The 13,997-nt window shown below is 46.8% G+C and overlaps 1 protein-coding gene across 1 annotated transcript in view; it reads left to right on the top strand.

The window, feature by feature from the left end:
- FAM160A1 (family with sequence similarity 160, member A1) overlaps positions 1 to 11,193 on the top strand; it is a 100,051-nt gene extending 88,858 nt beyond the window's left edge. The window contains exons 9-11 of the mRNA XM_008570014.1: positions 4,516 to 4,694; positions 5,048 to 5,186; positions 10,940 to 11,193. Of these exons, the coding sequence (XP_008568236.1) occupies positions 4,516 to 4,694; positions 5,048 to 5,186; positions 10,940 to 11,193 (572 nt within the window). The remainder of the gene's footprint in view (positions 1 to 4,515; positions 4,695 to 5,047; positions 5,187 to 10,939) is intronic.
- The last annotated feature ends 2,804 nt before the right edge of the window (positions 11,194 to 13,997 follow it).

The raw sequence follows: 13,997 nt of genomic DNA, 5'->3' as shown, positions 1-13,997 counted from the left end.
TCTTTGTAACTTGTACACAGCTTCAGGAAACATCTTTTCTCTTTCCACATATGTGTGCTTTGTAGTTTCCAGACTTCTGAGTATGTTCTGTAGTATTAGGCTTAACTTCCTTCTCTCCAGGGAATCCTGATTTCTGCTGAAATGAATTCGCTTCCCAGCAAAATCAAAGCATTCAATTTATCTAATTTTATTTATTCATGTATTCAGCAACCTTTTATTGATCTCCTAGTATGTGGCAGGTTCTGTGCTAGGAACTAAGGACACAAAATTAAAGGAATTCAGGGACTTTCAGAGGAGACGCCAACAGAGAACTGAAGTCTGTGAGAGTATTGCATTATTAGTCATTGTATGCCAATGACGTGAGCCCGGTGGGGGGAGAGGGGAAGGCTTCACAGAGGAGGGGCAGGGACAGGGACAGGGACAGGGGGCAGAGCTCCAGGTGAGAGTGGAGAAGAATGCAGTCCAGGGGAGGAGGCGACAGGGGAAGTCTCAGGATCCCAACAGCCCATGGAGTGCGGGCAGGGGCGGAGAAGAAGCCAGAAGGCTAGGGCCATGCCAGCTTATGGGGGACCTTGTACTCGGGCACTCAGGAAGCCCTGGAAGTGTTAAAGTCAGGGAGCTACGTGACTGCCCCTGAAGCCAGCTGTGGTCGCAGTGTGGAGAGGAGCGCTGGAGCGGGGAGGTGGTGCCGAGAAGAACAAGGGAGAGGCTCTTGTCACATCGGATTCAGAAGGCACCCGTGCTTTGATCCAATAATTCTGTTTCTAGGAACATTTCCACAGCTGTATTCACACCCATGTGCCAGGGTGTATGTTCAAGGGTGTTCGTTGCAGCATTGTTTATAATAGAAAAAGACTGGGAACACCCCAGATGTCCAGGTGTCCACCAGTAGGAGGCCGGCTTACTGATGCAGCACTCCTGACACTCCACTGTTTCGTGGTGCCGAGATGAGACAGCTCCAGGACAGGTGTTCAAAATACTAGGAGATACCTGCCCCCCACCCCCGCAGGATAATGTGTTGGTTAAGAACACTGGAAACAGATGGCCTGAATTAACATTCAGACTCCACTGTACACTACTTGTGTGCACGTAGCGTTCTTCCTCATCTTTATTTTTTATTTATTTATTTATTTTTTCCTTTTTGTCTTTTTTACTGACCGGTAACGGGATCGCAACCCTCGGTGTCGCGCCCATACCGGGGACCGGCAACGGGATCGCAACCCTCGGTGTTGCGCCTGCGCCGTGCCCAGCCAGTGAGTGGGAACTGGTCACCACATGGGATCTGAACCCTCAGTGGGAGCGCCGCTACGCTCCCAAGCGGCGCACTCTCCAGTGCGCCACCAGGCCGGCTCCTTCCTCATCTTTAAATGGGGATAAGTAATAGATGCAACTCCTAGGGTTGTTGTGAATATTAAGTGAGTTGGTACATGAAAAGTGCTTAGAATACTGCCTGGCACATAGAATGTGCTTAATAAATGTTTCTGATAATAATTCAATTGTCATCATGATTTTATTATATAACGTAAAACATTTCTGGAAGAATACACTAGAATCTGTTAACAGGGGTTGCCTCAAGGGGGAGGACTATTTTCCATTTAACACCCTCCTACTGTTTGAAAAAAATATTTTTTAATCATCTTAATCTCTGTTAACATAGAGAAGCTGTTGCTGGAGTCAACACAGGAAATGATGAGACTCTGACCTAAGGCAGTGCTGGCTGGGGAGGTGAGGTCCACATTCAGGAGATGATTCCAAGGTAGAATGTGCAGAGCCAGGCATGGAACCGATGAAAGCACCATCCTTGGAGTTAGGAATTGCAGGAAGAGGCAGCAGGGTTGATTGAAGCAGGATATGGGGCACTTGAGGCGAGAGAAGTGAATGGCAGGTAGGGACACAGTCTTAGTCACTCTGAAAATTTAAATATCTCGTGGGTGAGGAGTTTATTTGTTTTCCTAGGAGATGAGGGGGAAAAATCCACCTGCCATCCCCATGCACACCTGTGGCTTTCTCAGTGGTAGCTGAGTCTTCTGATATTCAACTGCTTACCAGTTTCCCCTAACAACTACTTTTTGCTAAGGAGTTTATTTATTTATTTATTTTAAAGTGCTAGAAACCAACTAAGAATAAACAGGAATTTGAAAGGGTTTAATATATATATATATATATTTTTATTGCACATGCCTAAGAAGTTGTAATTAATGTCATTAGTGGATTATAATGACAGTCTGCTGGCCTTGACCTAACATTTTGTTATTTGAGTGAGACAGTGATGACACGATGTTACTCTCCGCAGGGCATGGGGTTCACGTGGGTGTTTTCCGCTTTGTAGTAGTGATGCACTTTAGCTGGCCTCCCGGATCACTGTGTGGTCAGCAGTTTTCATGTGTGTAGGTTGGCCAGATGAGGCAGTACAGTCTGGGACTGGGGAAGGGAAGTTGAGGAGAGGGCATTAGGGGCATATGTTTTACAGAAGACTCTGCCCACTTGAATATGAGGGTACTTCAAAAAGTTCGTGGAAAAATAGAATTAAAGGGTATATGAAGCTTTCCATAAGCTCTTCAAGTACCCTTGTATGTCTTAATTCACCTGTTTTTAAATAGATGCTGAGCCACGGGCTGCAGGGGAGCAAGTGAGGGGGACGGGAGGCTGGGTCTAGTGTACAGGAGGACAAAGGCAGCATCCTTCCCCCTGTAGATCCACGTGGAAAGCCACAGTCGTGCCACGATGCCTTAGGAAGGGTTACCAGTGACATTTCTGGACTTCTTGATGGGAGAGTCATTAGTTGCTTTCCAACTGGGGTTCCAATCCAGTTTCTGAAGACGTCAGAAAACTCTCCCAGTTTCGTTCTGTAAGCTTCTCCGGGGACTCTCTGTTTGAGGAGTTCATTCATCTCCTGTGTCGTGGAAAGTGACTGAAGAGCTCTGCCTCCCATCCCGAGGATGGGGAAGCTGAGACTAAACGACACGTGAGGGGATGGTGCCTCTTCTACTTCTTCTTTTTTTTTTTCCTTCTTGAGACCCCTTAGAGACATTGTCAATATTCCTAGAGACAAGAATACTGCAGTTACCCTGTGACTTGCCTGTACAGGTAAAAGATCTAGGTTTGGTGTTCCCATTTCTCACGTACAGTTTCTGTGTTCTTGCAAAGAGTTTTACTCTCTTCTGAATGAAGCATCTTGTGATGAAGTATGTTTCTGTTAAACTTGTGTCAGTGCTGGCGACATCTTCAGAAGGCATGCTTGTTCACCAAGGCTCACATGCTTTTGTTATAAAGATATCATGATTTAGTGGCATCATCAGTAGCTCCACTAGGGGAAATAAAAAATTCTCATTGATTTTGCCTAATGGAATATTTTAATGGTAAAAATCCAAAACATCTTCAAGTAATTTTATTAATGCCAGATTTTATTTATTTATTTATTGCCTTTAATGAACTCAAACATAAGCATATTAATTTTCTGGTGACCCAAAGTAATAGAAGCTCCTTTTTGCCTAACTTTCTTATGAACTGCTTTTTTTTTTATGACTCCTTTTGTAGTCATATGGATTTTCTTTTCTAAAAAATCTATGACACACCAAACTATATCTTCTAAAACGAAGTCCCCTCTCTTTCTTTCTCTTTCCTCTGAAAATTAAAGCATGGTTATAGAGTTGCCAGGGCTACTCAGGTTAAAGCCTAGGGTCTCATTCACCTCTCATCTGCCTCTTCATGTGTCTTCTACATGTGACACTTAACAAAGCAGAATCTTTCTTAGAGTATTTGTTCAGGGTGCCTGTTCACAATGTTGTTATTTGGTAAGCATAGTTTGTATGCGTTTGGAATTCTTTTTATAACACAAAGATCTTTTGTTTCCAAGACTTTTTTTTTTTTTTTGTCTTTTGTCTTTTTTCCGTGTCCAGCAACGGATCGCAACCCTCAGTGTTGCCCCCGTACCGGACCGGGGACCGGCAACGGGATCGCAACCCTCGGTGTTGCTCCCGCGCCTCGCTCAGCCAGTGAGCGGGAACCGGTCTGCATGTGGGATCCGAACCCTCGGGCGGGAGCGCCACCGCGCTTCCCAAGCAGCGCACTATCCAGTGCGCCACCGGGCCGGCCCCGTTTCCAAGACTTAATGGCCTCTAATGTTTGCGTGAAATCTACAGTCCATAGCATCATGAGATGGTGATTGTCATTTTGTAAGCATTGGTAGCCCCAAGAAATACAGAACCAATGTAGAAAAGCTTATTTTAATTCTTAAAAATGAATTTTTTTTTTAGGGTCTGTAATAATTTTCAAAGTATTAAAACTGCTTGTGGGGTTCCCATGTGTATTTTCCTCTTTTCTTTTTGTTGTGGTGGTTTGTTTTCTGTTTTGGTCCTTAGGCAGGAGAGCAGCTGGCTGCATTTGTTGTGTCTGGGTTTGTACCTGGTAGGTCTGTGGTGGTTTGTGAGCCGTGGCTCCAGTGGCTCCACAGTTGTCAAAGAAAGACGTCACCGCATGCCCTGCCAGACCTGAAGCCTTGTGTTCTTCCTGCAGGCCCATTCATCAGCGTGGTCCTGTCGAAGCTGGAGAACATGCTGGAGAACTCTTTGCATGTTAATTTGCTGCTTATTGGGATCATTACTCAGCTAGCTAGCTATCCCCAACCACTCCTGCGCTCCTTTCTGCTCAACACCAACATGGTCTTCCAGCCCAGTGTACGCTCTCTCTACCAGGTATGTTAGCTGAGCCCATCTGTACCTGCTGATTTTGTGGGTGCCAATTTGTAGGGCTCCTTCTCTCTTTCTCCTTGTTTTGTTTTTCAAAAATCCCTCTGTTCTAATTCATTTGTTTTCTTTCTCTGTCCTGTTAAGCTAGCTGTGTAGATTATTCTAGACAAACTGCAAAGCTTCATTTAGCTTGATGTCTTGAGGGTGCCCTACCAGGAACACCCAGGCAGTTATAAATGAGCAGATGGCTACTATCACAATAGTTCTCATAAAGAGAGCTCCACCTGAAAGGATATATTGGTAACTAAGGCTGGAATTCCATTGTGAAGCATTAATGTCATTAATGTTTTTTCTGACAGGTTCTTGCATCTGTGAAAAACAAGATTGAACAGTTTGCTTCTGTGGAGAGAGACTTCCCAGGTCTCCTCATACAAGCCCAGCAATACCTGCTCTTCCGAGTGGACATGTCCGATATGACCCCGGAGGCACTAACCAAAGGTAAACCTGCCCTAAACTCCTCCTCCATTTCCCCAGATTGCTGGTGTGAGTTTGAAGATGCTGCAGTGGCTCCTGGGCCCTAGAAACATCTAAGGTTATTTTCATTTTTACCCAACAGTGGGGAGGAGCCTCCTTTTAGAGTTCTTTTTTTTTTTTCCTTTTTGTCTTTTTTACTGACCGGCAATGGGATCGCAACCCTCGGTGTCGCGCCCGCACCACGCTCAGCCAGTGAGCAGGAACTAGTCTCCACATGGGATCCAAACCCTCGGCGGGAGCGCCGCCGCGCCCCCAAGCGGTGCACTCTCCAGTGCGCCACCAGGACGGCCCCTTTTAGAGTTCTTAAACCTAAAGAAGGACATGCCCTACCCACACCCGGCCTGTTCCCTCTTTGGAGGGTCTAGCAGGGCATTTGTTTTCCTAACTGAGAGTGGTTCAGAGAGGGAGCTGGTATGTGGGGTGCTGTCAGGCTGGAATGAATAACACAGCATGTATGGGCCAGAAAGAGGCATTGTGTGCACTCCCTGAGCCATTTTTTGGCTAGCCTTAGTCCTGAGGAAGCCACCTGTTCTGTTTATTATGTTTTCAGAGGCTCTTGGGCCAGAAATAAATGTGCTTTAGGGCTCTAGGAGGTAAAAACTGTTCATTTGGACTAGGAGAAGTAAAGTTTATGCTCAAGGTAAAATTCCTCAGAGTGCCTTTTTATCAGCCCTAGAGGTATTTTGAGGGCGTGGTGGGCCAGTGCTGAGGTGGAGCTGAGTGCACCCTGCTGCGATCAGGCCTGGGGGCACTTCTGCGTTGCCTTGTTTAGGCTCTGGTTGGATGACTTGATAAGTGTGGTCCTCTGAGCTGTGACTTAGGCCTTGGTGAGCACAGACTAGGAAGTGGCCATATTGCACTGGCTTCTACTCATCCACACGTGGACAGGGCAGGCTTCTTTGTGGCAGGCAAACAACAGGGACTGCAGGGCTCTCAGTCCTGGGCTAAAAGCAATGATCAGAAATTAGATTCGGAGTGAGAGGCAGAAATGTAACTCGGGGAAAGTGTCAAACCTTTAAAAGAAGGTGAAAAGAACCCAGAACTCTGAGGCCTGATCCTGTCTCTGTGTAGCTGTTCGATCTTGGTCACTTCACCATGTCCCTCAACTTTTTTTTTTTTTTTCCTTTTGGTCTTTTTTACTGACCAGTAACGGGATCGCAACCCTCGGTGTTGCGCCCGCACCGTGCTCAGCCAGTGAGCGGGAACCAGTCTCCACATGGGATCTGAACCCTCTGCGGGAGCGCCACCGCACTCCCAGGCGGCACACTCTCCAGTGCACCACCGGGCCGGCCCGTCCCTCAACTTTTAATTGAAGGATTTGTTCTCAATTTTTCAGGTCCTTTCTGGCTCAAGCCAGAACTCTGGATGTGACAAGCCCTTAGGGTCCTGCAATGCAGATTTTGAAAGCAGGGTGGCCCCTGGTAAAGTGAGGGGTTAGGCTTCAAGAAATTGGACTTTGAGAAGAGCAGACAGGGCCACTCATGGAGGGAAAGAAGCCCCACATCTCTGTGGGAAGGTGGATGTCAGGCCCTCTGTGGTTACAGCAAGCTGCTGTAACACACCCTGTGAGAGAAGGTGCATCAGTTAGCTTTTGTGCCTAACAAACCACTGCAAAACTCATGGCTTAAGATCAAGCCATTTTTGATTGCGTATGAGTCTGTGGCGTGGGTATCTGGGTGTTCTGAGCTGCGCCAGGCTGATTTTGCATGGACTGGCTTGTGTGTCTGCTGTCGGTGGTGGCTGGATGTCCAGGATGGCCACACTCACATCTGTGGCTGTGGGCTGGGATGATGGGGATGATGGGGGTGTTTCAGCTTAGCCCAGCCATGATAACATCATGGCTGTTGGGGTCCAAGAGCAAGAGAAGGACCAAAGACAATCTTTGAAGCTCAGGCTCAGAGCTAGCACAAGGTTGCTTCTGCTGCGTTCTGTTGGCCAAAGAAGTCACAGGGTCAGCCCAGATTCAAGAGCGGACCGAAAACCCCACTTCTGGGTGGGAAGAGCTGCCAGGAACTGTGGCTGCTTTTGCAGTCTGCTGGACGGAAGAGAACTGCAGTCTCCTCACAGTGCACTCCAGGCTTGGTCTTCATTTCTGTTTTACAGTTTGTGAAGTGCTTTCCCAGGCAGTCAACTTTTATTGCCAAACAGCACTGTGGAATGGGCAAGTAAGGTACCGTAAGCTTCATTTACCTATAAAGAAGCTGAAATTAGAGGCCCTGGATAGTCAGCCAGGATCATGAGGCTCAGGTGCCTGAGCCTGTAGTACCTGATTCATGGAGATGAACGGGACACACTCTCCGACCTGGAGGAGACAGACACACACTGAACCGTAACCAACACACCCCGGGGGGCACTCACACCTTGAGCTTTGTCCTGGCTTCAGACTGTCTGGTGGCCATGGTTGCAAGATACGTGCACAGGGGAACTTGTCCTCACCATGTAACGTCAGATTAGTCACCTGGGGTCGATGCTTTTTAAAGTCTGGGGCAGTCAGGGGACTTTGATTAGTAGGAAGCTTCTCTTGAGATATAAGAGTTTCCTTCTGATTGAGTTTTTCAGATTAACTTTCTAACTTCTTTCAGGTTGGCAAAGTGACACCGTCCCCGCAACTTAAAAAATCTCTAAGCTTACAGAATGAATCATTTTCCCATCCCGTTATACAAAGCACTTACTGTGACGTGATTGCCTGTAAATGAGTCAGATCTGGGAGTCCTGTTCTTACTGGGACACAGAGCAATTTACAATGAAGAACTATGGTAATGCGCCAAATATTTGGGTTTCCAGTGTCAAGGCGCTGTGCCCTTTGCCTAATGCTGCTGCCAGGGAGATGAACGTATAATGTATTTCTCTCTGAACTGCTGAAGTCTTCCCAGCATGAGTGTTGAAAACTTCTGTTGGAGCTTTTCAGACCCAGGGTGCCGGTTAGGAAGGCCCTCCTGACCCCGACGTGCTTGTGCCTTCCTTGCTCCCGCCTTTCCTCCTGGTGCTGGTGCTGGTGCGTGCCCAGCGCTCCTGTGAGGGACGCAGCGTGGGCGCCTGCAGCTGGCGCTGCTGCATGGCACAGGTCCTGTGTTCCCTTTGCCTCCTGGCAGCCCCCGCAAGACACAAGCCTCCTCACGGATGCATCCGACAGCAGTCCCAGTCTGGGCGTCTGCCGCTCCAGAGCAAGCAGACTTCCCGTTGCCAGTTGTCACCTTATCGTTCCTGAGACTGTTGGTCTCTGGGGTTCAGCCACTTGCCAGGCTTTTCTTTTTCTCGCCGAATACTTCCTAAGCCACAGAGTAACAGTTCCTCGTATTAATATTCAGAGTCCTCCCACTGACCTCTCATTCTAGAAGGGAAGTCAGGTAGGTATTATCCCCATTTTACAGAGAAGGAAGCTGAGGCACCCGATAGGCTGGTTGGTAGGGAGGGTCCGTAACCCAGGTCTGTCTCCCTATGGATAAGCCCCAGCCGCTGACGGGACAGCCTCCAGCGCTTCCCCGGCCCGTCCCTGGCCTCCCTCGCTGGGTGTGCTCCTGCCTTCAGCAGGGAAGACTGCATCAGTGAGGACAGTTTCGATTCTTGGATTCAAGCTGAGTGAATGAGCCTTAGGGATGACACTTTTTATTCATGGATCAAGCTAGATAAATGAGCCACAAAGAACCTTTTTAGGGGAGAGGAGGAGTGAATTTGAAAGAGAAAGGTGGAGATGAGGACTATGAGCCAGCTGCAGGAAGGGTCACGAGTGGGGAAGACTGATGTGGTCGGTTCCTTCTCTCCTTTATTCAGCAAATGCTTATTGGCTGCTACTGTGAATGTGGAAGTGTGTGAGGGGTGGTGAAAGACTCATTATCAGACGGGGACTCAGCCCTGAAAACGTTCGGTCTAGCAGAGGAGATAAAATATCAACAGTGGTGCAAGGCTGAAGAGCAGGGCAGGCCTTAGTTGGTCGATAAAATGGGGTGGGAGGCTAGAAGAGGGAATGACTTCTAGGGGCAGGAACTAGAAATGCTTTGTGAAGTTGGTGGCAGCTGAACAGAGGATTTGATGGCTGACACTTATCCAGAGGTCCCTGTGCACTTTATGCCTGTTGACTCATTTAATCCTGACAACTCTGAGCTTTTGACAGGTGAGGAAATGGAAGTACTGAGAGGTAAAGCGACTTGCCTTAGTCACTTAGCCAGTAAGAGGCAGAGTCTGTGCTCTGAACCACTGTGCTTTTGCCTCTGAAGGTTAGTAAGGTTTAGGTGAGCAGAGATACAGGGGAGGGAATTCCAGGTGGAGGAACCAGCATGAACAGTGCAGGTGTTGGCCTGGGATTGGTGCCCACACGTGTCTCATTCCCCACTGGTATCCAAGCCAGCTTCCTTCCTCAGCTTTGTGCCTGAAGGCTAGGGACAGGGGATGGGGAGGGGTGGGCTCCAGCACCTTCGTCCTCACTCTGTCGTCAGGGCATGTGGTGAGTTCTTGCTGAAGGGTTGCAGAAGACAGATTCTCAAGAACTTTCCCAGTTCTTTATGGCATTCAAGCCGTGAAAAGCTTTAATCTAGAAGGATATTTAAAGCATCAAAGTGGAAGATTTTTTTTTAACACCAAAGACTATAGTAGCGAGATGTGGAAAGTACTATAAATGTCAAGAATTTTTAGTACCGTAGTTAAGCAACTCTGAGAAGAGTGTTGAAAAATGGGACTGAATCTTAAAAAAGCAGCCAAAGTAATGAAGAGCTTGAATATAATGATTTATAAGGAGTAATGAGACTGTTTGGGTAGGGGGCAGAAGAAGGCATAAATAATTTCTACAAATATATGAGGGCTGGAGATGTTCAGGAATTAGGGAGGTTGAGCCATTTTAATTAGTAAAAACTGATATGATGTGAAAATGCATATCACTTGAATATGTTACAGTTTGGGCTTATATCATCTTAGACCTATGATATTGAAACTGATATAGCAACCCCTGGAAATCCTTCTTAAATGTAGGCTTCTAAGCCATTTGCTGCCACTAGATCCCCATTGTTGCAGGAAGTTCTGAGTCTGTTCTTACCAGGACCTCTTCTTTATTTCTGCTGATCAAAAGGAGTCCTCTACTCTCCTTTTACAAAAAAGGCTGGAGGTCCTGGTCAGAAGGAAATGGGGGGCCACCAGGGAGCCCTAGGGGCCAGAGCACCAGCTGCAGAGAGCTTGAAGTGGCTTGTTTAACCCAGCTTCCCTGCTGTCACTACACTATGTGATCGGGGCTAAACCGGCAAAGGTAGAACAGTCACCCCAGCACTGGGAGGTTGGGCAGCAGGCGGAGCCACTGGACGTCTCTAAATAAGCATCTTGGTGTGCTAAGTCTTCACTCTGTCGATGCCAGTGGTAGAAGACTGCTTTTTCATTTTCCCCCTTCCCCACATTCTGGGCATGGAGGGTTCTTGACAAACCTACATCCTTGCCACAATTTCTGCACAAGTATCTTTATACAGGATTTTGGGTGAAAGTCTCTCATCACACGCGACGTGCTGGAGGTAATCTGTTGGGCAAGTGTGTGCATCACAGAGTGCTCAAGGGCTGTGTCTTCAGGATTTCGTCAATTACAGGAACTGTACCCACTACTAGACACCTTCCACCAACCCCGACCCCACACACACACACACACACACACACACACACACACACACACACACACACTTCACTTAAGACGGTGATGGTAGGGCTGTGAAGGTCACCGTGATGTGTCCTCTTTCTGGTTTCAGATCCTGCTCAGGAGGCTTCTAGGACAGGAAGTAGCAAGAACCTTTTGGATGGTCCTCCAAGAGTGCTTCAGCCCTTCCTGACAAACAGAGCCAAGGTGGCCGGGGCCCCCCCAAACCTGCCCCTGCCGGTGAGGAACACCATGCTGGCTGCTGCCCTGTTCCCGGAGTTTCTGAAGGAACTGGCTGCCTTGGCCCAGGAACACTCCATTCTGTGCTACAAGATCCTGGGTGACTTTGAGGACTCCTGTTGTTAGCTTTTTTAAAATAGAGGTTTGTTTTTATAAGATCTTAGTGTCTTGACTGAATGTTAAATGCAAAGCTGCTTACAAAAATTTCTACTTTGATATTTCCTGACAATACTTGATTTGTGCAGAGGAGCATCTCTCCTCTCTCTAGCCGGGTCTTTCCACCTTCTGTTTTATAGAATGTAAGTCTCATAAGCTGATTGCTCCCTGGGCGGTTTTCTTTGCTCAGTTTTTCCTCCTCACATTTTTTGGTGGTTGTTCTTCCACCCTTCGAGTCACTCATCTTGCAGCTCAGATTGCACCAAGCACATATTGGGGTTCAGTGATTTCTGGAAGTGTCCTGGGTCAGAAGGCCGGCTCTTCACCAGCATATGCAGAATGGACACCTGCAACTGCACAAACGCTCCTGTTGCCTTCTGGGTTTTGGCTTCCATTTTATAAAAGGGAAGAAGACAGAAGGATCCCCTCTTGCCTTCATCACACAAGCACATATCATACGTCTCCTTGAATCGTGCTTCCAGGACTCGCATTCTGCCCCATGCGTATTGCCTTATGGTGCAGGCAGACCCACCAGTCTCAGCTCGCTGCCTGGGAAGTCAGCTGGAGTTGGAGAAGATTTGGAATGCAGGGAATTTTTCTTGTTGCTTGAGAGCTTACTTTAATCGGTCAAACACTACCTAAACACTGAAGATGGCCTTATTTTAGTAAAATTTGCACAAAATGAAGTATGCCTGTGCAAACTGTTACTTTGGTTTTTAGGACTTTGATCGGATGAAGAAAGTGTGGTATTTATCATATTCTTATATAAGAAGACAACCATCTTTATTTTTTTAAGTGTTTGATGAAAACAAAAGGTTAACTTGTGAAGCTTTTTCATAGTGGCTTTTTTGGGGGAGAGATTGGAGTGGTGGGAATAGATAAAGGTAAACTAAAAATGCAGCCTTTAAAAACACTGGTAACTATTTTAAATCCTGTTTGCTTTTGCTAATATGTTGCACTTTGTAGAGAAACAGGAACTGTACAGCCCACTTTGGGCACTGGAGGTAAATGCAAACTAGTCGTAGGGAGTCCTACAAAGCCAAGTGCCTGCTGGTGACTGGCTCCATGCGCAAGTGTTGCCTTCTGAATAATGGGATTCATTAGAAGCCCCGGTGTGATGTATTAGTGCCTCTCTGCTGCTTTCTGGTCTGCTCTAAGAGGCATAATTATACTTAGAGCCACAGCCATGTTCAGCCACCACCAAGAGGGGTAAACACAAAATAACCGTGAGCTAAAAATAAGACCGTAGACAACTGACATTTATGGATATTAAATTCCACTCCCCTCTGTTTTGGGCCCAGTTCTGCAGGTGAGTAGCAGGTAACAAGGATGAGCTCCCCTGTTTGGATGGAGATTGGAATCCCCAGCGCACTCTGTTCTCCTCGTGGGCATCTCCCCAAGCCCTGAGGGCAGCCACAGGTCTGGTGGTTGTGCCTCAGGAGCACTAGCTTGGTCTTAATCAGGCCCTAGCATAGGAGGCCTGAACCTATGTAGTCTTCATCCTAACCCTAGTCCAGGAAGGAAATAGACGAAAGAGTCACATCTGCAACACTGCAGAGTGGACGCGGCTCTTTTGTGTTTCAGGGATCTTGAAGCAGCTTTGTATTGAGAGATTGAGAGCCAGTCAGTCCATGGAATGAAGACACCAGGAGTTCTGGCCTGGGCTGGGTGAGCTGTTAGGAGCCAGCCTAGGAGTGTTTCGTAGTCTAAGCAAGAAACCAAAGATACTGATTCACTGTACATTTCTAACTTCAAGTTTGTCTGTCTTGAAAAACGGTTTGCCCAGCTGTGGTGCAGCAGCCAGAATGTTCGAGGCCTAGCAGACTAGCGTGTTCTTGGCTTCCTGATGCCTAGTTGTATTTGCACAACCCACAAGTCCCCATTAGAAAGGAAGGCAGCTTAAGGTAGAGAAAGAGGAACAGTTAAAGATGGAATTTTAACTGTAGATGATCCTCTTTGTTTTGCACAAGTATTTATCTTACTGTTTGGAATCACCAGATCATAAAATGCTAAAGACACATCTGGAAACTGTACTCTTTAGCTTTTTGGTTTGATTTACACCTCCCTTTATTATCTGGTGGTGGTGTTGATTCTTCTTCTTGCGTCCATATTTCTTTATTATAGAACACTGTGGTCCCCTTTGTGGAAGGTACCCTTTGGGAAAGAGATGGATTTTGTGCCTCTTATCATTTTTTTCAATAGGTACTGAAGTAGACTTACTTTAAAGGAGGACAGAGATGACCGATGACTTGGGTAACAGGCAGGAAAATATATCTTCCATGGTGGGGTGCTGCTAGCAAGCTCACATGATAACTCCCGCAACTCCCTATTTGGAATTGGAAAATGGTTCATATTTCTGAATCCATTGCAGTTCTCTAGAGGTTGTGTCCAGGGTTTTGCAAAATAAAGTCAGAAAATTGACCTGGAAATATAGTAAAGAGAATTGGAAAATCAGTGTGTTGAGTGAAGTAGCCAGGAGTGGGTTATTCAGGAAATGGTGTGGACATGCCGAAAGAAAAACAGCAGAGACCTGAGGCTATAAATAGGGGAGCAAATCCTGAAAGATTTGGGGAAGAGAATATGATATAGGCAGATATGAAGATTCCGTATAGCAGGTGGGTGATGATAGGAACTCCTTGGTGGGGAAAAAAATCATGGTAATGAAGTACAATATTCCAGTCCTAAAGTAAATTGGTGAGGCCCTTAGAAATATCTTTTTTTTTTTTTTTGTCTTTTTTTTTCCGTGTCCGGCAACGGATCGCAACCCTCAGTGT

The sequence above is a fragment of the Galeopterus variegatus genome, unplaced genomic scaffold (assembly GCF_000696425.1).
Source record: "Galeopterus variegatus unplaced genomic scaffold, G_variegatus-3.0.2 Scaffold555, whole genome shotgun sequence".
Taxonomy (NCBI): Eukaryota; Metazoa; Chordata; class Mammalia; order Dermoptera; family Cynocephalidae; genus Galeopterus; species Galeopterus variegatus.
The sequence above is the reverse complement of the archived record's forward strand: the minus strand, read 5'-3'. Positions and strand labels throughout refer to the sequence as shown.